General features: G+C 44.0%; 1 protein-coding gene across 1 annotated transcript in view; it reads right to left on the reverse strand.

Moving 5' to 3' along the window:
* The window catches only part of LOC139557901 (XK-related protein 7-like), a 181,991-nt gene extending 157,846 nt beyond the window's left edge, over positions 1 to 24,145 (reverse strand). The window contains exon 1 of the mRNA XM_071373226.1: positions 23,260 to 24,145. Within this exon, the coding sequence (XP_071229327.1) occupies positions 23,260 to 24,113 (854 nt within the window). The 5' untranslated portion in view covers positions 24,114 to 24,145. The remainder of the gene's footprint in view (positions 1 to 23,259) is intronic.
* Positions 24,146 to 24,692: the final 547 nt, after the last annotated feature.

A 24,692-nucleotide genomic window follows, 5' to 3' on the forward strand; every position in this document is an offset into this window, starting at 1 on the left:
GGGTGTTCTTTACTGTAGACAGGGTGTTCTTTACTGTAGACAGGGTGTTCTTTACTGTAGACAGGGTGTTCTTTACTGTAGACAGGGTGTTCTTTACTGTAGACAGGGTGTTATTTACTGTAGACATGGTGTTATTTACTGTAGACAGGGTGTTTTTTACTGTAGACAGGGTGTTCTTTACTGTAGACAGGGTGTTATTTACTGTAGACATGGTGTTCTTTACTGTAGACAGGGTGTTCTTTACTGTAGACATGGTGTTCTTTACTGTAGACATGGTGTTCTTTACTGTAGACATGGTGTTCTTTACTGTAGACAGGGTGTTCTTTACTGTAGACATGGTGTTCTTTACTGTAGAAACTGTGTTCTTTACTATAGACAGGGTGTTCTTTACTATAGACAGGGTATTCTTTACTGTAGACAGGGTGTTCTTTACCGTAGACAGGGTGTTATTTACTGTAGACAGGGTGTTCTTTACTGTAGAAACTGTGTTCTTTACTGTAGACAGGGTGTTCTTTACTGTAGACAGGGTGTTCTTTACTGTAGAAACTGTGTTCTTTACTGTAGACAGGGTGTTCTTTACTGTAGACAGGGTGTTCTTTACTGTAGACAGAGTGTTCTTTACTTTAGACAGGGTGTTCTTTACTGTAGAAACTGTGTTCTTTACTGTAGACATGGTGTTATTTACTGTAGACAGGGTGTTATTTACTGTAGACATGGTGTTCTTTACTGTAGAAACTGTGTTCTTTACTGTAGACATGGTGTTCTTTACTGTAGACAGGGTGTCCTTTACAGTAGACAGGGTGTCATTTACTGTAGACATGGTGTTATTTACTGTAGACAGGGTGTTATTTACCGTAGGCATGGTGTTCTTTACTGTAGACATGGTGTTATTTACTGTAGACAGGGTGTTATTTACTGTAGGCATGGTGTCATTTACTGTAGATGGGGTGTTCTTTACTGTAGACAGGGTGTTATTTACTATAGACAGGGTGTTCTTTACCGTAGGCATGGTGTTCTTTACTGTAGACAGGGTGTTTTTTACTGTAGACAGGGTGTTCTTTACTGTAGACAGGGTGTTATTTACTGTAGACATGGTGTTCTTTACTGTAGACAGGGTGTTCTTTACTGTAGACATGGTGTTCTTTACTGTAGACATGGTGTTCTTTACTGTAGACATGGTGTTCTTTACTGTAGACAGGGTGTTCTTTACTGTAGACATGGTGTTCTTTACTGTAGAAACTGTGTTCTTTACTATAGACAGGGTGTTCTTTACTGTAGACAGGGTGTTCTTTACCGTAGACAGGGTGTTATTTACTGTAGACAGGGTGTTCTTTACTGTAGAAACTGTGTTCTTTACTGTAGGCAGGGTGTTATTTACTGTAGACAGTGTGTTCTTTACTGTAGACATGATGTTCTTTACTGTAGACAGGGTGTTCTTTACTGTAGAAACTGTGTTCTTTACTGTAGAAACTGTGTTCTTTACTGTAGACAGGGTGTTCTTTACTGTAGAAACTGTGTTCTTTACTGTAGACAGGGTGTTATTTACTGTAGACAGGGTGTTCTTTACTGTAGACATGGTGTTCTTTACTGTAGAAACTGTGTTCTTTACTGTAGACAGGGTGTTCTTTACTGTAGACAGGGTGTTCTTTACTGTAGACAGGGTGTTATTTACTGTAGACAGGGTGTTCTTTACTGTAGACAGGGTGTTCTTTACTGTAGACAGGGTGTTATTTACTGTAGACAGGGTGTTATTTACTGTAGACATGGTGTTATTTACTGTAGACAGGGTGTTTTCTACTGTAGACAGGGTGTTCTTTACTGTAGACAGGGTGTTATTTACTGTAGACATGGTGTTCTTTACTGTAGACAGGGTGTTCTTTACTGTAGACATGGTGTTCTTTACTGTAGACATGGTGTTCTTTACTGTAGACATGGTGTTCTTTACTGTAGACAGGGTGTTCTTTACTGTAGACATGGTGTTCTTTACTGTAGAAACTGTGTTCTTTACTATAGACAGGGTGTTCTTTATGACAGGGTATTCTTTACTGTAGACAGGGTGTTCTTTACCGTAGACAGGGTGTTATTTACTGTAGACAGGGTGTTCTTTACTGTAGAAACTGTGTTCTTTACTGTAGACAGGGTGTTCTTTACTGTAGACAGGGTGTTCTTTACTGTAGAAACTGTGTTCTTTACTGTAGACAGGGTGTTCTTTACTGTAGACAGGGTGTTCTTTACTGTAGACAGAGTGTTCTTTACTTTAGACAGGGTGTTCTTTACTGTAGAAACTGTGTTCTTTACTGTAGACATGGTGTTATTTACTGTAGACAGGGTGTTCTTTACTGTAGAAACTGTGTTCTTTACTGTAGACAGGGTGTTCTTTACTGTAGACATGGTGTTCTTTACTGTAGAAACTGTGTTCTTTACTGTAGACATGGTGTTCTTTACTGTAGACAGGGTGTCCTTTACAGTAGACAGGGTGTCATTTACTGTAGACATGGTGTTATTTACTGTAGACAGGGTGTCATTTACTGTAGACAGGGTGTTCTTTACTGTAGACAGGGTGTTCTTTACTGTAGACAGGGTGTTCTTTACTGTAGGCAGGGTGTTCTTTACTGTAGACAGGGTGTTCTTTACTGTAGAAACTGTGTTCTTTACTGTAGACAACGTGTTCTTTACTGTAGAAACTGTGTTCTTTACTGTAGACAGGGTGTTATTTACTGTAAACATGGTGTTCTTTACTGTAGAAACTGTGTTCTTTACTGTAGACAGAGTGTTCTTTACTGTAGACAGGGTGTTCTTTACTGTAGAAACTGTGTTATTTACTGTAGACAGGGTGTTATTTACTGTAGACAGGGTGTTCTTTACTGTAGACAGGGTGTTCTTTATTGTAGACAGGGTGTTCTTTACTGTAGACAGGGTGTTCTTTACTGTAGACTGGGTGTTCTTTACTGTAGACAGGGTGTTCTTTACTGTAGACAGGGTGTTCTTTACTGTAAACATGGTGTTCTTTACTGTAGACAGGGTGTTATTTACTGTAGACAGAGTGTTCTTTACTGTAGACAGGGTGTTCTTTACTGTAGAAACTGTGTTCTTTACTGTAGACATGGTGTTATTTACTGTAGACAGGGTGTTATTTACTATAGACATGGTGTTCTTTACTGTAGAAACTGTGTTATTTACTATAGACATGGTGTTCTTTACTGTAGAAACTGTGTTCTTTACTGTAGACATGGTGTTCTTTACTGTAGACAGGGTGTCCTTTACAGTAGACAGGGTGTCATTTACTGTAGACATGGTGTTATTTACTGTAGACAGGGTGTCATTTACTGTAGACAGGGTGTTCTTTACTGTAGACAGGGTGTTCTTTACTGTAGACAGGGTGTTCTTTACTGTAGGCAGGGTGTTCTTTACTGTAGACAGGGTGTTCTTTACTGTAGACATGGTGTTATTTACTGTAGACATGGTGTTCTTTACTGTAGACATGGTGTTCTTTACTGTAGACAGGGTGTTATTTACTGTAGACAGGGTGTTATTTACTGTAGACATGGTGTTCTTTACTGTAGACAGGGTGTTCTTTACTGTAGGCATGGTGTTATTTACTATAGACAGGGTGTTCTTTACTGTAGACAGGGTGTTCTTTACTGTAGGCATGGTGTTATTTACTATAGACAGGGTGTTCTTTACTGTAGACAGGGTGTTCTTTACTGTAGACAGGGTGTTCTTTACTGTAGACGGGGTGTTCTTTACTGTAGACAGGGTGTTCTTTACTGTAGACAGGGTGTTCTTTACTGTAGACAGGGTGTTCTTTACTGTAGACAGGGTGTTCTTTACTGTAGACAGGGTGTTTTTTACTGTAGACAGGGTGTTCTTTACCGTAGGCATGGTGTTCTTTACCGTAGACATGGTGTTATTTACTGTAGACAGGGTGTTATTTACCGTAGGCATGGTGTTCTTTACTGTAGACATGGTGTTATTTACTGTAGACAGGGTGTTATTTACTGTAGACAGGGTGTTATTTACCGTAGGCATGGTGTTCTTTACTGTAGACAGGGTGTTCTTTACTGTAGACAGGGTGTTCTTTACTGTAGACAGGGTGTTCTTTACTGTAGACAGGGTGTTTTTTACTGTAGACAGGGTGTTCTTTACCGTAGGCATGGTGTTCTTTACCGTAGACATGGTGTTCTTTACTGTAGACAGGGTGTTATTTACTGTAGACAGGGTGTTATTTACCGTAGGCATGGTGTTCTTTACCGTAGACATGGTGTTATTTACTGTAGACAGGGTGTTATTTACTGTAGGCGTGGTGTTATTTACTGTAGACGGGGTGTTCTTTACCGTAGACAGGGTGTTCTTTACCGTAGGCATGGTGTTCTTTACTGTAGACATGGTGTTCTTTACTGTAGACAGAGTGTTATTTACTGTAGACAGGGTGTTCTTTACTGTAGACATGGTGTTCTTTACTGTAGACAGGGTGTTCTTTACTGTAGACAGGGTGTTCTTTACTGTAGACAGGGTGTTCTTTACTGTAGACAGGGTGTTCTTTACTGTAGACAGGGTGTTCTTTACTGTAGACAGGGTGTTATTTACTGTAGACAGGGTGTTCTTTACTGTAGACAGGGTGTTCTTTACTGTAGACAGGGTGTTCTTTACTGTAGACAGGGTGTTCTTTACTGTAGACAGGGTGTTCTTTACTGTAGACAGGGTGTTCTTTACTGTAGACAGGGTGTTATTTACTGTAGACAGGGTGTTCTTTACTGTAGAAACTGTGTTCTTTACTGTAGACAGGGTGTTCTTTACTGTAGAAACTGTGTTCTTTACTGTAGACAGGGTGTTCTTTACTGTAGACAGGGTGTTCTTTACTGTAGACAGGGTGTTCTTTACTGTAGACAGGGTGTTTTTTACTGTAGACAGGGTGTTCTTTACCGTAGGCATGGTGTTCTTTACTGTAGACATGGTGTTATTTACTGTAGACAGGGTGTTCTTTACCGTAGGCATGGTGTTCTTTACTGTAGACATGGTGTTATTTACTGTAGACAGGGTGTTATTTACTGTAGGCATGGTGTTATTTACTGTAGACGGGGTGTTCTTTACTATAGACAGGGTGTTCTTTACCGTAGGCATGGTGTTCTTTACTGTAGACATGGTGTTCTTTACTGTAGACAGAGTGTTATTTACTGTAGACAGGGTGTTCTTTACTGTAGACATGGTGTTATTTACTGTAGACAGGGTGTTCTTTACTGTAGATAGGGTGTTCTTTACTGTAGACAGGGTGTTCTTTACTGTAGACAGGGTGTTCTTTACTGTAGACAGGGTGTTCTTTACTGTAGACAGGGTGTTCTTTACTGTAGACAGGGTGTTCTTTACTGTAGACAGGGTGTTCTTTACTGTAGACAGGGTGTTATTTACTGTAGACAGGGTGTTATTTACTGTAGACATGATGTTATTTACTGTAGACAGGGTGTTCTTTACTGTAGACAGGGTGTTCTTTACTGTAGACAGGGTGTTCTTTACTGTAGACAGGGTGTTATTTACTGTAGACAGAGTGTTCTTTACTGTAGACATGGTGTTCTTTACTGTAGACAGGGTGTTCTTTACTGTAGACATGGTGTTCTTTACTGTAGACATGGTGTTCTTTACTGTAGACAGGGTGTTCTTTACTGTAGAAACTGTGTTCTTTACTGTAGGCAGGGTGTTATTTACTGTAGACAGGGTGTTCTTTACTGTAGACATGATGTTCTTTACTGTAGACAGGGTGTTCTTTACTGTAGAAACTGTGTTCTTTACTGTAGAAACTGTGTTCTTTACTGTAGAAACTGTGTTCTTTACTGTAGACAGGGTGTTCTTTACTGTAGAAACTGTGTTCTTTACTGTAGACAGGGTGTTATTTACTGTAGACAGGGTGTTCTTTACTGTAGACAGGGTGTTCTTTACTGTAGAAACTGTGTTCTTTACTGTAGACAGGGTGTTCTTTACTGTAGACAGGGTGTTCTTTACTGTAGACAGGGTGTTATTTACTGTAGACAGGGTGTTCTTTACTGTAGACAGGGTGTTCTTTACTGTAGACAGGGTGTTATTTACTGTAGACATGGTGTTATTTACTGTAGACAGGGTGTTTTTTACTGTAGACAGGGTGTTCTTTACTGTAGACAGGGTGTTATTTACTGTAGACATGGTGTTCTTTACTGTAGACAGGGTGTTCTTTACTGTAGACATGGTGTTCTTTACTGTAGACATGGTGTTCTTTACTGTAGACATGGTGTTCTTTACTGTAGACAGGGTGTTCTTTACTGTAGACATGGTGTTCTTTACTGTAGAAACTGTGTTCTTTACTGTAGACAGGGTGTTCTTTACTGTAGACAGGGTGTTCTTTACCGTAGACAGGGTGTTATTTACTGTAGACAGGGTGTTCTTTACTGTAGAAACTGTGTTCTTTACTGTAGACAGGGTGTTCTTTACTGTAGACAGGGTGTTCTTTACTGTAGAAACTGTGTTCTTTACTGTAGACAGGGTGTTCTTTACTGTAGACAGGGTGTTCTTTACTGTAGACAGAGTGTTCTTTACTTTAGACAGGGTGTTCTTTACTGTAGACATGGTGTTATTTACTGTAGACAGGGTGTTTTTTACTGTAGACAGGGTGTTCTTTACTGTAGACAGGGTGTTATTTACTGTAGACATGGTGTTCTTTACTGTAGACAGGGTGTTCTTTACTGTAGACATGGTGTTCTTTACTGTAGACATGGTGTTCTTTACTGTAGACATGGTGTTCTTTACTGTAGACAGGGTGTTCTTTACTGTAGACATGGTGTTCTTTACTGTAGAAACTGTGTTCTTTACTGTAGACAGGGTGTTCTTTACTGTAGACAGGGTGTTCTTTACTGTAGACAGGGTGTTCTTTACTGTAGACAGGGTGTTCTTTACTGTAGACAGGGTGTTCTTTACTGTAGACAGGGTGTTATTTACTGTAGACAGGGTGTTCTTTACTGTAGACAGGGTGTTCTTTACTGTAGACAGGGTGTTTTTTACTGTAGACAGGGTGTTCTTTACTGTAGAAACTGTGTTCTTTACTGTAGACAGGGTGTTCTTTACTGTAGAAACTGTGTTCTTTAATGTAGACAGGGTGTTCTTTACTGTAGACAGGGTGTTCTTTACTGTAGACAGGGTGTTCTTTACTGTAGACAGGGTGTTTTTTACTGTAGACAGGGTGTTCTTTACCGTAGGCATGGTGTTCTTTACTGTAGACATGGTGTTATTTACTGTAGACAGGGTGTTATTTACCGTAGGCATGGTGTTCTTTACTGTAGACATGGTGTTATTTACTGTAGACAGGGTGTTATTTACTGTAGGCATGGTGTTATTTACTGTAGACGGGGTGTTCTTTACTGTAGACAGGGTGTTATTTACTGTAGACAGGGTGTTCTTTACTGTAGACAGGGTGTTCTTTACTGTAGACAGGGTGTTCTTTACTGTAGACAGGGTGTTCTTTACTGTAGACAGGGTGTTCTTTACTGTAGACAGGGTGTTCTTTACTGTAGACAGGGTGTTCTTTACTGTAGACAGGGTGTTATTTACTGTAGACATGGTGTTATTTACTGTAGACAGGGTGTTTTTTACTGTAGACAGGGTGTTCTTTACTGTAGACAGGGTGTTATTTACTGTAGACATGGTGTTCTTTACTGTAGACAGGGTGTTCTTTACTGTAGACATGGTGTTCTTTACTGTAGACATGGTGTTCTTTACTGTAGACAGGGTGTTCTTTACTGTAGACAGGGTGTTCTTTACTGTAGAAACTGTGTTCTTTACTGTAGACAGGGTGTTCTTTACTGTAGACAGGGTGTTCTTTACCGTAGACAGGGTGTTATTTACTGTAGACAGGGTGTTCTTTACTGTAGAAACTGTGTTCTTTACTGTAGACAGGGTGTTCTTTACTGTAGACAGGGTGTTCTTTACTGTAGAAACTGTGTTCTTTACTGTAGACAGGGTGTTCTTTACTGTAGACAGGGTGTTCTTTACTGTAGACAGGGTGTTATTTACTGTAGACAGGGTGTTATTTACTGTAGACAGGGTGTTCTTTGGGTGGTAAGATGTATTGGGATTTCACCAGACATATCGTTTTGCGTTCAGACCCCAAAAAGTTCAATTTTGGTCTCATCATGACCACAGCACCTTTTTCCCCCTCGGAATCTACAAAACGCTTTGTTGGGAACGCTCAAACGACACTTGATGTGGCTTTTTTTGAGGAGTGTTTTTTCTTTTCTTGCCATCCTCCTATAGGGGCCATATCAGTGGAGAGCTTGAACTATTATGGTCACATCCACACACTGACCAGTCTTTGCCATAAAGACTTGGAGCTCCTTCAATGTCGCCATTGGCTTCTCGGTAGCCTCTCTGATCAGTCTCCTCCTTGCCAGGTCATCCAGTTCGGAGGGACGATCCATGCAGGGTCTTGGTGGTGCCATATGTCTTCCACTTCTTAATAACGGTCCTCCTAACTGTCCTCCGAGGGATAGAAAATACCTTGGACATTTTGGTGGATTTTTTTTGCTTTGTATTGCACTACTAAGCAGTGGAGTCCTCTATAAACAACTGCTTTTATTCTGAACTAATCAAAGTCACTACAATTGATCACAGATGGAAGCCAATTAGCTTGATTTGTGATCTGGAAGGTTATTGGTTAAACCTCAGCAAGTTTGCCATTGCAATTCTAAGGGGGAGGGGGGGGGGGTTCACTTATCCAAATATGGTATTTTACTGTTTGTTTATTATCTATCCTGTTGCCAGAGGTCCCTCCCCTCTGACCTTCTCCTCCATTGACGAGGAGAGAGGAGTATGCAATTGAGATTGTCCCTATATCTCTGGTATAGTCTCGCCTAATCTGCATCGGATGCGCTCATAAATGCAGGGAGATTGTTCAAGGTGAGCGTCGAAATTGCATGTCCTTTGGACGTCGGGAAATGTCTTCAAAACCGGCCACTTGGGACAACAGTGTTATTACCATCTGTCACGATCGTTATAATGAGTGGACCAAAGCGCAGCGTGATCTGGATTCCACATCTTTTTATTACTAGGTGAAACTCAAAGCAAAACAAAAAAAACAATAAATCTCCAAACGAAACGTGAAGCTAACAATAGTGCTGACAGGCAACTATACATAGACAAGATCCCACAAAGTACAAAGGGGAAATGGCTGCCTAAATATGATCCCCAATCAGAGACAACGATAAACAGCTGCCTCTGATTGGGAACCATACCAGGCCAACAGAGATGTATAAATCACCTAGATAACCCACCCTAGTCACACCCCGACCTAACCAACATAGAGAATAAAAAGCTCTCTATGGTCAGGGCATGACACCATCAAGGAGATGTGGGATGGATGTGATAGGGGAAACTTACTGAATGATCCAAGAAATTATAATCAGAGCTTTTCTTTTCGGCTGTTTACAGAAAAATACGTCCTGGATGCTTTGCTAGACAACAGGAAATCCACAGTGGCAGACCAATTAGATCCTGGTCTGTTTAAGCATGCAGCGCTTAATGACCAACATTTTTAACATTGTTATCATAGTCTACGTGGATTACTCTATACACAGCCAGAGACGTCATTAGGCATTGCGGGGATTCTGGGCAATTCTGGGATAAGGAGAGCTCTCCTTCACAGAATGAATTTGACCCGACATTAGCATGAATTTCATCAACATGAAGTAAAACATAAAATATTTTTTAAGGTGTTGGATAATGAACTTGTTCTTTGTAATACTGTATAGCTTTTGGAAATGTGACATTACGTACTTTCGAGGAAAATAAGCAGGTTTCTCAAGTATTGTTTTTACTGGTATGCAGCCAGGACACTTCAGTTGTGACCTCAATAAGAAACAATATTGTTGCTTTGATCACATCAGAAGGTATCCTCCTTGCAATCTCCAAAATACAACAGCCACAGGACAACTTTGAAGAGATATAGCTAGCTAACGACCTCCTTTTGCACATGGGAAAAGAAAAAAAAACGGTGGACAGAAACTTGCTAGCTACGTTAGCTAGGTAGGATTTTCTACAAGGAATCTGCCTCACGAAAAAAGCTTTTCCCAAGTGGGTCACCTACTCCCGTTGCCTGCTGCACTGCTGCTTGGATTCCACCCGGCGATCTGTTTCACCGTCTGCCCTGTCCTGTCTCCCCCCGTCTGGTGCAGGTATAGGTCCTCTCCCAACCTTTCACTTGCCTCCAGCACACACACACACACATACACCATACACTTAGTACTGATCTGAATTATAGGCCTACTATTAATGTATTTAATCTCATACTTTCGTAGCCTACTGGACTTATAGAGAGCTTTTCTCTCAAGTTATCTTGTTGGGGCTGTAAGGGCTTTTGTCGGTAGAAGGAGAGGAGGACCAAAGCGCAGCGTTGTACGTTTCCATATATATTGGAACACTTTTTTCAATACGAACAAAAAACAATAAACAGACGAAAACCTACGAAGCTACAGTCCTGAACCTGAGAACATAAAACACATGAACGCACGAACAGGAACAATCACCCACAAACAAACATTGAACACAGGCTACCTTAATATGGTTCCCAATCAGAGACAATGACAAACACCTGCCTCTGATTGAGAACCATATTAGGCCAAACAACAAACCCAACATAAAACATAGAATGCCCACCCAGCTCACGTCCTGACCAACACTAAAACAAAGACTAAACAAAGGAAATAAGGTCAGGAACGTGACAGGGGCGAGTAACTCTGAACTTACAATGGCTAGCCCCAAGTCGTTATATTTTTTTATTGTGCTTTATGCTATTTGCCTCATGATTCCTGTGTGCTTTGTTGACTATGAGCTTGCTTGTTTAACAGACCGTGGGACAGACTATGTTCGTTCCCACACTCGGGACTCTGACTCTCTATTGGTTACACGGACTCTTGGCCTCCCATCCTATTCTAACCACCTCTCGCCAGCTTTGTTTTCATGTTACCCGATGAAAATGCTGTATAATATGATCTTGTTGCCATCTAATGCACATTCAAATGTCATAAAAAATCAACACTGCAGAGCTCTCCCTGTCCTCTGCCTTGCCCTGATTGTATTACGGTTGATGATATCTGGAAATGTGCATGTACACCCTGGCCCACCTACTGTTGCTAGCCCCAATTATGACTTGTGCTCGGATATCTGCTTCACTGATTTCTGCTCTCGTTAACTGCTCTAGGATAGGGGGCAGCATTTTCACGTTTGGATGAAAAGCATACCCAAATTCAACTGCCAGCTACTCATCCCCAGAAGATAAGATATGCATATTATTAGTAGATTTGGATAGAAAACAAACTTAACTTATTTAGCAGGCGAAACCCAGAGGACAAACCATTTTGATTTTTATTTATTTTGAGGTCACTCTCTTTTCAATTAATTTTAATTGGGAATCCAGATTTCTAAGGGACCTTCTTGCAGTTCCTACCGCTTCCACTGGATGTCAACAGTCTTTAGAAAATGATTCAGGTTTTTTCCTTTGTGTAATGAAGAAGTACCGCCATCTTGAACGAGGGTCACTTGAAGTGTACTGTTAGAGGCGCATGACCTGAAAGCTAGCTACAGTTTGTTTTAATCCTTTATTGAACACAGATCATCCCGTCTTCAATTTTATCGATTATTTACGTTAAAAAAGACCTAAAGTTGTATTACAAAAGTAGTTTGAAATGTTTTGGCAAAGTTTACAGGTAACTTTTGAGATATTTTGTAGTCACATTGCACAAGTTGGAACCGGTGTTTTTCTGGATCAAACGCGCCAAATAAATGGACATTTTGGATATATATTGACGGAATTAATCGAACAAAAGGACCATTTGTGATGTTTATGGGACATATTGGAGTGCCAACAACAGAAGCTCGTCAAAGGTAAGGCATGAATTATATTTTTATTTCTGCGTTTTGTGTCGCGCCTGCAGGGTTGAAATATGCTTCTCTCTCTTTGTTTACTATGGTGCTATCCTCAAATAATAGGATAATTTGCTTTCGCCGAAAAGCCTATTTGAAATCTGACATGTTGGCTGGATTCACAACAAGTGTAGCTTTAATTTGGTGTATTGCATGTGTGATTTCATGAAAGTTTGATTTTTATAGTAATTTATTTGAATTTGGCGCTCTGCATTTTTACTGGCTTTTGCCCAAGTGGGACGTTAGCGTCCCACATATCCCAGAGAAGTTAAAGCCTGGGTTTTCTGCACGTTAACACTAGAAGCTTATTAATTACAATTGGTCAATTGAAAGTTTGGATTCACAGCTCTAATCCACATGTGTTGTTCATTACTGAGACGTGTTTATTAAGAAACAGTGTTTTGAATACTGATGTTAACCTTTCTAGTTATAACCTTTTTCGGCAAGACGGATCTTCCAAAGGTTGTGGAGTGGCAATCTTTACCAAGGATCACCTTCAGTGCTCGGTTGTCTCCACCAAGTCTGTTCCCAAACAATTTGATTTGCTGGTTTTAAGCATGAACCTTTTAAATAACTCTTTGTTGACTGATGCTGGGTGTTATTGGTCACCATCAGCACCGGCCTGTACCCTGCCTGCCCTAAGCTCTTTCCTGGCCCCTTACACTAAGTCTGAATTTGTCCTGCTAGGTGACCTAAACTGGGACATGCTTAATCCACCTGAGCAAGTCTTAAAGAAATGAGACTCCCTAAATCTTTCTGAGATTATTACCAATCCCACAAAGAATGACTCCTAACACACAGAAAAGGCTACTCTCCTTGATGTTATCCTCACAAATAATCCTAATAGTTATCAGTCTGGTGTTTTCTGTAATGGCCTTAGTGATCACTGTTTTACACCCTGTGTTCGTAATGGCTGTTCGGTGAAACGACCTTTCCTGATTTGTCAGAGACGCTTGCTAAAAAACTTTAATGAGCAAGCCTTCCTTCATGAACTGGCCTCTGTAACTTGGTATAGAATCAGCTTGATCTCCTCTGTCGAAGACGCTTGGACCTTCTTTTTTGATATTTTCAGTGGTATTGTTAACAAACACGCCCCCATAAAGAAAATGAGAATTAAAAACAGGTTCAGCCCCTGGTTCAACCGTGATTTTGCAGAGTTACTCGACCTCAAGAATTCCATTTGGTGAAAGGCTCGGCACACGCATACTCAGGCTGACTGGCTCTCGTTCAGGCAAATGAGAAATAAGTGGACTCAGGCTATCCGGAAGGCCAAAGTTAGTTAATTTAAGGCTCAGTTCTCTCTCTGTGGGTCTAACCCCAAGAAGTTCTGGAAAACAGTTAAAGACCTAGAGAATAAACCCTCCTCCTCCACAGCTGCCCATGTCTCTTAATGTTGATGATGTGGTTGTTACTGACAAGGAGCACATGGCTGAGCTCTTTAATCACCACTTCATTAAGTCAGGATTCCTATTTGACTCAGTCATGCTTCATTGCCCGTCCAACATTTCCTCATCTCCCCACCTTCTAATGCGACTAGCCCCGACGCTTCTCCCTCTTTTTCTCCTGCCCCGCTACAAAGTTTCTCCTTCCAGGCGGTCACTGAGTCCGAGGTGCTAAAGGAGCTCCTGAAACTTGACCCCAAAAAACATATGGGTCAGATGGTTTAGACCCTTTCTTCTTTAAGGTTGTTGCCCATATCATCACCAAGCCCATCTCTGACCTTTTTAACCTGTCTCTCCTCTCTGGGGAGGTTCCCATGGCTTAGAAGGCAGCCACGGTGCATCCTTTATTTAAAGGGGGAGATCAAGCGGATCCTAACTGTTATAGACCCATTTCTATTTTGCGCTGTTATTAAAAAGTGTTGGAAAAACTTGTCAATAATCAACTGACTTGGTTTATTGATGTCTATAGTATTCTCTGGTATGCAATCAGGTTTCAGCTCAGGTCATGGATGTGTCACTGCAACCTTAAAGGTCCTCTATGATGTCACCATTGCCCTTAATTCTAAGCAATGTTGTGCTGCTATTTTAATTGACTTAGCCAAAGCTTTTGATACGGTAGACCATTCCATTCTTATGGGCTGGCTAAGGAGTGTTGGTGTCTCTGAGGGGTCTTTGGCCTGGTTTACTAACTACCTCTCCCAAAGAGCGCAGTATATAAAGTCAGAACATCTGCTGTCTGAGCCACGGCCTGTCACCAAGGGAGCACCCCAAGGCTCAATCCTAGGCCCCACGCTGTTCTAAATTTACATCAACCACATAGCTCAGGCAGTAGGAGGCTCTCTTTTTTTATTTATTTTTTATTTCACCTTTATTTAACCAGGTAGGCTAGTTGAGAACAAGTTCTCATTTGCAACTGCGACCTGGCCAAGATAAAGCATAGCAGTGTGAACAGACAACACAGAGTTACACATGGAGTAAACAATAAACAAGTCAATAACATGGTAGAAAAAAAGAGAATCTATATACAATGTGTGCAAAAGGCATGAGGTAGGCAATAAATCTAATAATTACAATTTAGCAGATTAACACTGGAGTGATAAATCATCAGATGATCATGTGCAAGAAGAGATACTGGTGTGCAAAAGAGCAGAAAAGTAAATAAATAAAAGCAGTATGGGGGGTGAGGTAGGTAAATTGGGTGGGTAGTTTACAGATGGACTATGTACAGCTGCAGCGATCGGTTAGCTGCTCGGATAGCAGATTTTTAAAGTTGTTGAGGGAGATAAAAGTCTCCAACTTCAGAGATTTTTGCAATTCGTTCCAGTCGCAGGCAGCAGAGAACTGGAAGGAAAGGCGTCCAAATGAGGTTTTAGCTTTAGGGATGATCAGTGAGATACACCTGCTGGAGCGCGTGCTGCGGGTGGGTGTAGCCATCGTGACCAGTGAACTGAGATAAGGCGGCACTTTACCTAGCATAGCCTTGTAGATGACCTGGAGCCAGTGGGTCTGACGACGAACATGTAGCGAGGGCCAGCCGACTAGGGCATACAGGTCGCAGTGGTGGGTCGTATAAGGTGCTTTAGTAACAAAACGAATGGCACTGTGATAAACTGCATCCAGTTTGCTGAGTAGAGTGTTAGAAGCTATTTTGTAGATGACATCGCCGAAGTCGAGGATCGGTAGGATAGTCAGTTTTACTAGGGTAAGTTTGGCGGCGTGAGTGAAGGAGGCTTTGTTGCGGAATAGAAAGCCGATTCTTGATTTGATTTTGGATTGGAGATGTTTGATATGAGTCTGGAAGGAGAGTTTGCAGTCTAGCCAGACACCTAGGTACTTATAGATGTCCACATATTCTAGGTCGGAACCGTCCAGGGTGGTGATGCTAGTCGGGCGTGCGGGTGCAGGCAGCGAACGGTTGAAAAGCATGCATTTGGTTTTACTAGCGTTTAAGAGCAGTTGGAGGCCACGGAAGGAGTGTTGTATGGCATTGAAGCTCGTTTGGAGGTTAGATAGCACAGTGTCCAAGGAAGGGCCGGAAGTATATAGAATGGTGTCGTCTGCGTAGAGGTGGATCAGGGAATCGCCCGCAGCAAGAGCAACATCATTGATGTATACAGAGAAAAGAGTCGGCCCGAGAATTGAACCCTGTGGTACCCCCATAGAGACTGCCAGAGGACCGGACAACATGCCCTCCGATTTGACACACTGAACTCTGTCTGCAAAGTAGTTGGTGAACCAGGCAAGGCAGTCATTAGAAAAACCGAGGCTACTGAGTCTGCCGATAAGAATATGGTGATTGACAGAGTCGAAAGCCTTGGCCAGGTCGATGAAGACGGCTGCACAGTAATGTCTTTTATCGATGGCGGTTATGATATCGTTTAGTACCTTGAGCGTGGCTGAGGTGCACCCGTGACCGGCTCGGAAACCGGATTGCACAGCGGAGAAGGTACGGTGGGATTCGAGATGGTCAGTGATCTGTTTGTTGACTTGGCTTTCGAAGACCTTAGATAGGCAGGGCAGGATGGATATAGGTCTGTAACAGTTTGGGTCCAGGGTGTCTCCCCCTTTGAAGAGGGGGATGACCGCGGCAGCTTTCCAATCCTTGGGGATCTCAGATGATACGAAGGAGAGGTTGAACAGGCTGGTAATAGGGGGTGCGACAATGGCGGCGGACAGTTTCAGAAATAGGGGGTCCAGATTGTCAAGCCCAGCTGATTTGTATGGGTCCAGGTTTTCCAGCTCTTTCAGAACATCTGCTATCTGGATTTGGGTAAAGGAGAAGCTGGGGAGGCTTGGGCGAGTAGCAGCGGGGGGGGCGGGGCTGTTGGCCAAGGTTGGAGTCGCCAGGAGGAAGGCATGGCCAGCCATTGAGAAATGCTTGTTGAAGTCTTCGATTATCACGGATTTATCGGTGGTGACCGTGTTACCTAGCCTCAGTGCAGTGGGCAGCTGGGAGGAGGTGCTCTTGTTCTCCATGGACTTTACAGTATCCCAGAACTTTTTGGAGTTAGAGCTACAGGATGCGAATTTCTGCTTGAAAAAGCTGGCCTTTGCTTTCCTGACTGACTGCGTGTATTGGTTCCTGACTTCCCTGAACAGTTGCATATCGCGGGGGCTCTTCGATGCTATTGCAGTTCGCCACAGGATGTTTTTGTGCTGGTCGAGGGCAGTCAGGTCTGGAGTGAACCAAGGGCTATATCTGTTCTTGGTTCTGCATTTTTTGAACGGAGCGTGCTTGTCTAATATGGTGAGGAAGTAACATTTAAAGAATGACCAGGCATCCTCAACTGACGGGATGAGGTCAATATCCTTCCAGGGTACCCGGGCCAGGTCGATTAGAAAGGCCTGCTCGCAGAAGTGTTTTAGGGAGCGTTTGACAGTGATGAGGGGTGGTCGTTTGACCGCGGACCCGTGGCGGATACAGGCAATGAGGCAGTGATCGCTGAGATCTTGATTGAAGACAGCAGAGGTGTATTTGGAGGGCAGGTTGGTCAGGATAATGTCTATTAGGGTGCCCATGTTTACGGATTTAGGGTTGTACCTGGTGGGTTCCTTGATGATTTGTGTGAGATTGAGGGCATCAAGCTTGGAATGTAGGACTGCCGGGGTGTTAAGCATATCCCAGTTTAGGTCACCTAACAGAACAAACTCTGAAGCTAGATGGGGAGCGATCAATTCACAGATGGTGTCCAGGGCACAGCTGGGAGCTGAGGGGGGTCGGTAGCAGGCGGCAACAGTGAGAGACTTATTTCTGGAGAGATTAATTTTTAAAATTAGAAGTTCGAACTGTTTGGGCATAGACCTGGAAAGTATGACAGAACTTTGCAGGCTATCTCTGCAGTAGATTGCAACTCCTCCCCCTTTGGCAGTTCTATCTTGACGGAAAGTGTTATAGTTGGGTATGGAAATCTCAGAATTTTTGGTGGCCTTCCTAAGCCAGGATTCGGACACGGCAAGGACATCAGGATTGGCAGAGTGTGCTAAAGCGGTGAGTAAGGCAAACTTAGGGAGGAGGCTTCTGATGTTGACATGCATGAGGCCAAGGCTTTTTCGATCACAGAAGTCAACAAATGAGGGTGACTGGGGACATGCAGGGCCTGGGTTTACCTCCACATCACCCGAGGAACAGAGGAGTAGTAGGATGAGGGTGCGGCTAAAGGCTATCAAAACTGGTCGCCTAGAGCGTTGGGGACAAAGAATAAAAGGAGCAGATTTATGGGCGTGGTAGAATAGATTCTGGGCATAATGTGCAGACAGGGGTATGGAGGGGCGCGGGTACAGCGGAGGCAAGCCCAGGCACTGGGTGATGATAAGAGAGGTTGTATCTCTGGACATGCTGGTCTCAATGGGTGAGGTCACCGCATGTGTGGGGGGTGGGACAAAGGGGGTATCAGAGGTACGGAGAGTGGAACTACAGGGTCCATTGCAAACCAAAACAATGATAATGAAAACTAGCCTGAACAACAGTATGCAAGGCATATTGATATTTGAGAGAGACATACAATAAGGCATAAAGTGATTGCAGGTCTTGATTGGGAGAGCTAGCTAAAACAACAGGTAAGATAACAGCAGCAATAACAGGGTGCTAGTCTAACACAGCAACAACAGGTAAAAATGGCGACGACTAGGCAGAGAGGGTCGGATTAACTACACACAGATCCTGAGTTAAAGCACAGAGCCGACAGATAAAACACAAATAAACAGAATGGAGTACCGTGAATTAATGGACAGTCAAGCATGCATCAGCTATGTAGCCAAGTGATCATAGTGTCCAGGGGGCAGCCGTAGATGGAGCAGGGAGGCCTCCACTAAGCTAGCACGCGGCGTTTAAAGTTAGTAGCCCGGGGGGTGGTCTGCTCAGACGGAGGGGGTCTGCTCAGACGTGGTCGTGTCGACAGAGAATCCAGAGAATCCAAGCCGAATGGCGAAAGAGAGGTTGTGAATTGTAGAATTGTGTTTGCTAACTGGTGCTAGCTTCGTGGCAGTGGCGCTAACTGCGCTAGCTGCAAGCTAGCTGTGAGGATCAGAAGTAGTGGCTCAGGGATTACGGCAGGAATCCGGCGTTGTTGTCGAGAGACAGTCCGATGCTGGTAAATTGGTGAGTAATATCCAGGCTAATAACAGGGCTGGTGTCTGTGCAGAAGGTAAAAGCTACTAGCAGCGGCAAAAAAAAATGGCTAAATTAGCTTGTAGCTGATTTAGACCAGTTGTGATGGATTGGCAGGGCTCTGTGTCGGCAAAAAAAAGGTCCAGTCCAATTGGCAAAAGAGGTATTGTAGCCCAAGAGTTCGCTGGTAGACCTCTTCGGCTAGCCGGCAGATGGGCCTAGCTCGAGGCTAGCTCAAGGCTAACTGGTGCTTGCTTCGGGACAGAGGTGTTAGCCAGTAGTAGCCAGTAGTAGCCACTCGGTTGCAGCTAGCTAGCTGTGATAATACGGTGTAATTGTCCAGAGCTTGCGTCAGGAATCCGGTGATGTGGTAGAGAAAAAGCAGTCCTATATGCTCTGGGTTGATATCGCGCTTGCAGACTGGCAGGTATTGGCCCGGTATTGAAGCTGGCTGTGTCCGAGTTAAGGGCGAAGACCGCAGCAGTGGCTAACTGACTACTAGCTAGTAGCTAGTTATCTGGCTAGCTTCTGATTGGGGTTACGGTTCTAAAGTATAAAAAAATAGCAGGTCCGTACCACATTGGGTGAGGCGGAATGTAGGAATGTATATTCAGTTCCTAGATGGAAAGTGAAATTAAAATATATACGAAATGTATACGAAAAATACGAATACTATTTACACGGGACAGACAGGACAAAGACACATCCGACTGCTACGCCATCTTGGTTTCCTCCGCTCTCATGAATTTACTTTCAGATTTTACAGTTTTATACTCAGCTGGCCCCAGCTGGATTTAGTGTTAAATGATCTACAACAAAGATTTCTTAGTGTCCAACAAGCTTTCTCTACCCTTAAACTTGTTCTGAACACCTCCAAAACAAAAGTCATGTGGTTTGGTAAGAAGAACACCCCTCTTCCTGCATATGTTATTACTACCTCTGAGGGTTTAGAGCTTGACGTAGTCACCTCATACAAGTACTTGGGAGTATGGCTAGATGGTACACTGTCCTTCTCTCAGCACATATCAAAGCTGCAGGATAAAGTTACATCTAGACTTGGTTTCCTCTATCGTAATCACTCCTCTTTCACCCCAGCTGCCAAACTAACCCTGATTCAGATGACCATCCTACCCATGCTAGATTACGGAGACGTAATTTATAGATCGGCAGGTAAGGGTGCTCTCGAGCGGCTAGATGTTCTTTACCATTCGGCCATCAGATTTGCCACCAATGCTCCTTATAGGACACATCACTGCACTCTATACTCCTCTGTAAACTGATCCTCTTTGTATACCCGTCACAAGACCCACTGGTTGATGCTTATTTATAAAACCCTCTAAGGCCTCACTCCCCCCTATCTGAGATATCTACTGCTGCTCTCATCCTCCACATACAACACCCGTTCTGCCAGTCACATTCTGTTAAAGGTCCCCAAAGCACACACATCCCTGGGTCGCTCCTCTTTTCAGTTATCTGCAGCTAGCGACTGGAACGAGCTGCAACAAACACTCAAACTGGACAGTTTTATCTCAATCGCTTCATTCAAAGACTCAATCATGGACACTCTTACTGACAGTTTTGGCAGCTTTGTGTGATGTATTGTTGTCTCTACCTTCTTGTCTTTGTGCTGTTGTCTGTGCCCAATAATGTTTGCACCATGTTTTGTGCTGCTACCATGTTGTGTTGCTGCCATGTGGTGTTGCTACCATGCTGTATGGTCATGTGTTGCTGCCTTGCTATGCTGATGTGTTAGGTCTATTACCTTTATGTAATGTTGTGGTGTCTCTCTTGTCGTGATGTGTGTTTGGTCATATATTTATATATAAAAAAATATATTTTTAATCCCAGCCCCCGTCCCCGCAGGAGGCCTTTTGCCTTTTGGTAGGCCGTCGTTGTAAATAAGAATTTGTTCGTAACTGTCTTGCCTAGTTAAATAAAGGTTACATAAATTCAAATATTCCAAAAGTATGTAAATCAGGTCTCCATAAGGGAGACGGCAGTTAATTAATATTGCCCCATTTCAAGGCTTCCTTGTCGAGCTCAGATTCTAGAATCCTGGGTAAATGTACAATGAAGCTATTTTGTTTTGTATCTGATAAATGCATTTAGAAAGTAAACCAGTCAGGGTTTAGGAAACAGGGTTTAGGACACAGGGTTTAGGACACAGGGTTTAGGACACAGGGTTTAGGACACAGTACTATTACAACATCCACTACAGTCAGGGTTTAGGACACAGGGTTTAGGACACAGGGTTTAGGACACAGGGTTTAGGACACAGTACTATTACAACAACCACTACAGTCAGGGTTTAGGACATGGGACTATTACAACAACCACTACAGTCAGGGTTTAGGACACAGCGTTTAGGACACAGGGTTTAGGACACAGGGTTTAGGACACAGGGTTTAGGACACAGGGTTTAGGACACAGGGTTTAGTCCTGGGCATATAATATGTACAGTAACCAGTTTAGTTGTTAATTATCTTGTCGATACTTTAGACTCTAAAATGAAATGTGCTGCTTTATTTGTGGACCTGTCAAAAGCTTTTGATACTGTTGATCCTGCTATTTTATTGAACAAGTCCTTGATAGGACTGTTGATGGTATCATGATGAGCTTAGCCATCGTCCTTGATGGGGTTCAGTCTGCATTTCTGGAAGTACATAAAGGTGTACCACAGGGGTGGATTCTGGGACCTGATCTCTTCACTATTTATATAAACACCATTGGTCAATCTGTAAAAAAAATGTCAACTTCATCTATATGCGGATGATACTATTACGTATGACCAGCCCTGCCCTTCCCAGCCCTTCCCAGCCCTGCCTTGGCCCTGGCCTGCCCTTCCCAGCCCTGCCCCTGGCCTGCCTTGGCCCTGGCCTGCCCTGCCCTTACCAGCCCTGCCCCTGGCCTGCCTTGGCCCTGGCCTGCCCTTCCCAGCCCTGCCCCTGGCCTGCCTTGGCCCTGCCCTGCCCTGCCCTTCCCAGCCCTGCCTTGGCCCTGGCCTGCCCTGCCCTTCACAGCCCTGCCCCTGGCCTGCCTTGGCCCTGGCCTGCCCTGCCCTGCCCTTCCCAGCCTTGGCCCTGCCCCTGCCCCTGGCCTGCCTTGGCCCTGGCCTGCCCTACTCTGGCCTGGTCTGCCCTGGCCCTGGCCTGCCTTGGCCTGCCCTACTTTGGCCTGGCCTGCCCTGGCCCTGGCCTGCCCTGGTCTGCCATGGCCCTGGCCTGCCCTACTCTGGCCTGGCCCTGCCCTACTCTGGCCTGCCCTGGTCTGCCCTGGCCTGTCCTATCCTGGTCTGCCTTGGCCTGGCCTAGCCTGCCCTGATCTGCCATGGCCTGGCCTGTCATGTCCTGCCCAACCCTATCCCGATCTGCCCTGATCTGCCCTTGCCTGAAAGCCTCCTAAGAGACTTTTGACGCTTGTTAATAGTAATGAATCAACATGGAAAATGGATTGGATTTGCAAAGTCATGAACGTCAGGGAATATAGACCAAACGTTGAAGTGACGTCTGTGCCCAGTGAGTGGTGTTTCCCGAAAAGGCAACTCAGCAAATTTTGAACTGGCGAGACGGCAGGAAGTAGGCCTCCTGTATATTTGGGCAGAAAGTAAGGCTGAGTCAGTCTTACAAAGACATGAAACAGTCTTGGTCTACTGTTATTAAATATTCATGAAGCAGTTTGTGCAATGAAACAGATATCACCACGCGCTCCAGAGCGTGAGCCCAGCGGATACCGTTTAGCTTTTGGAGAGTTTTATCAATGAATGGACTTCATTTCTCTCTTAACAGAATGCTAATATGTGGGCTCCATCATCCTCCTCCTCCTCCATCATCCTCCTCCTCCTCCACCTCCTCCTCATCATTATCATCCTCCTCCTTCTCCTCATCATCTACATCACCATTATCCTCATCATCGTCATAATTTTCCTCCTCCTCACCATCCTCCTCCTCCTCATCCTCACCATTACCCTCATCCTCCTCATCCTCATCATCCTCATCATCATCCTCCTCATCATCCTCCTCCTCATCATCCTCTTCATAATCATCCTCCTCCTCATCATCCTCCTCATCCTCATCCTCCTCATTATCCTCCTCCTCCTCATCATCCTCCTCCTCATCCTCCTCCTCATCATCCTCCTCCTAATCATCCTCTTCATAATCATCCTCCTCCTCATCATCCTCATCATCATCCTCCTCCTCCTGCATGCTATCTCTCCTTCATCAATCCTCCTCTCTTATGCATGCACATTCATACATACACTTACACACACACACTCTCTCTCTCACACACACACACACACACACACACACACACACACACACACACTAGACATTCTAGAATCACTCGACCATGACTGGTAGTAGTAGGCATGCATTTCCTTCTGTTGAGGTTACTGGTAGGCTCGGCATGACCAACATAGTCTCAAACCTTATATTCACACCATAAACAACCCTAAAAATAAGCACATGATCCTATAGAGATTCACATAACCAGCATATGGTATGCCATAGAACATCACAATCCTAACGGAACATTTTTGATAGGCTACACAGAGGAGACATATATTTAAATGTAACCTCTCTAAACATGGCTCTGGGCTGAAACATCTTTACCGCGTGGACTGACTGACCGGTTGACCGGTATCTACAGCAGAGAGGTGTTGCTCCTCCACGGAGAGCGTGCAGAGCACGGCTGCCTGCTTGCACGCTCAAGTGCACGTGTCTCATATTGATCAGACGGCTGCTGTATGCTGCATAATAAATGTATATCTGTATTTACCTCCAGACCTGGCCCAGTTGTAGGAGGTGAAGAATTGACTGGAACAGCCACATACACACTCTGCAGCATGTCCGGGTGCCGCTCTCAGTCCCAGCCCCCGCCGCATTCTGCCCTGCCGACGAGCATCCAACCCCGGCAACAGTAGCAGCATTGGCCGCTCCGCCACCGTGCTGTTTGTTGGTGTTGATGCTGCCCTTGGTGCTGAAATTACACTCGCCTCCCCTGGAAGACTCTGCCGCCGCACTGACTGCCGCCACTGCCCCGCTGCTGCTGCCGCTGATATCCGAGTAGTCGTAGACTATCCACCTGAAACTCAACACCTGAACCACGGCGGAGGGAACCACCACGAAGACCAGTGTTAGCCCGAACCACCAGTAGTCCCGTCTCAGGTAGTAGTCCGCGGCAAGCCACAGGTCGGTGGCCCCGTCTGAAAAGAAGACGAGCAGTGAGCACAACACCCAGCAGCAATCCAGGAGCGAGTAGGGCTTAGAAGCATAGCGGCACGACGAGGGACCCTGGTCGGGCTCGGCTGCGACCATACATCGGAGTGGTGGTGGTACGGGGTTCTCGGTAGTCTGCACAGACAGGGCTGCTCCGTCCGATTTTGCAGCCATGTTTATTGTCGGAAAGAGAGTCGGGATCGGGCGAGGGAGAGAGTGAGAGTGAGAGGGGGAAAGAGGCTGTCGGCGTGTGTGAGAAAGGGAGAGTGAGCGCGTGGGGGAGAGAGAGAGAGAGAGAGAGAACTCAGACAGGCAGTAACTGCTCCTCGTTTCAATGGCTAGGCTATTATATGTAATTACATTCTTACTAGGCTTATTATTGTCTGATTGAATAACACAGCGTTTGCCAATCATTTATTTCAATGCGGGAGATCATACTTTGCCATTCAAGGACTCCTATTGGGTAGTCTAATGAAGACTAGGACTGATCGCACAGGCATAACGAAGACTGTGTAGGCTAATTACGTCATAATCCAGCGCATTCATTGGATCATCAATAGGCTTCAATATTCCCGAGTACGTTTTATTGTTGTAAACTTTGAAGTTTGTTGGGCTGGCCTCTTTATCTATATAAATGACAACGTTATCATTCAGACAACCAATTAATTAATTGAATGGTTAGTGAAATATTGTAGCGTCTACTAGAAGTCCAAATGGTTGTCATAGCAGTATTAACAGTAGGCTATATACTGTTATATACTGGCTATATACTGTTACATAGGCCACAGAATCACGAACGGTGAATATAATACCACCCCGCTCTCTACATAAGTCAGCTCACCAATTCACCACGTCTGTGTTGAATGAAATCAAATCCATTTTTATTGTTCGCATACACATATTTAGCAGATGTTATTGCGGGTGTAGCGAAATGCTTGTGTTCCCGAGCTCCAACAGTGATATCTAACAATTCTCAACAATACACACAATTCT

This window comes from Salvelinus alpinus, chromosome 28 (genome assembly GCF_045679555.1).
Source record: "Salvelinus alpinus chromosome 28, SLU_Salpinus.1, whole genome shotgun sequence".
Taxonomy (NCBI): Eukaryota; Metazoa; Chordata; class Actinopteri; order Salmoniformes; family Salmonidae; genus Salvelinus; species Salvelinus alpinus.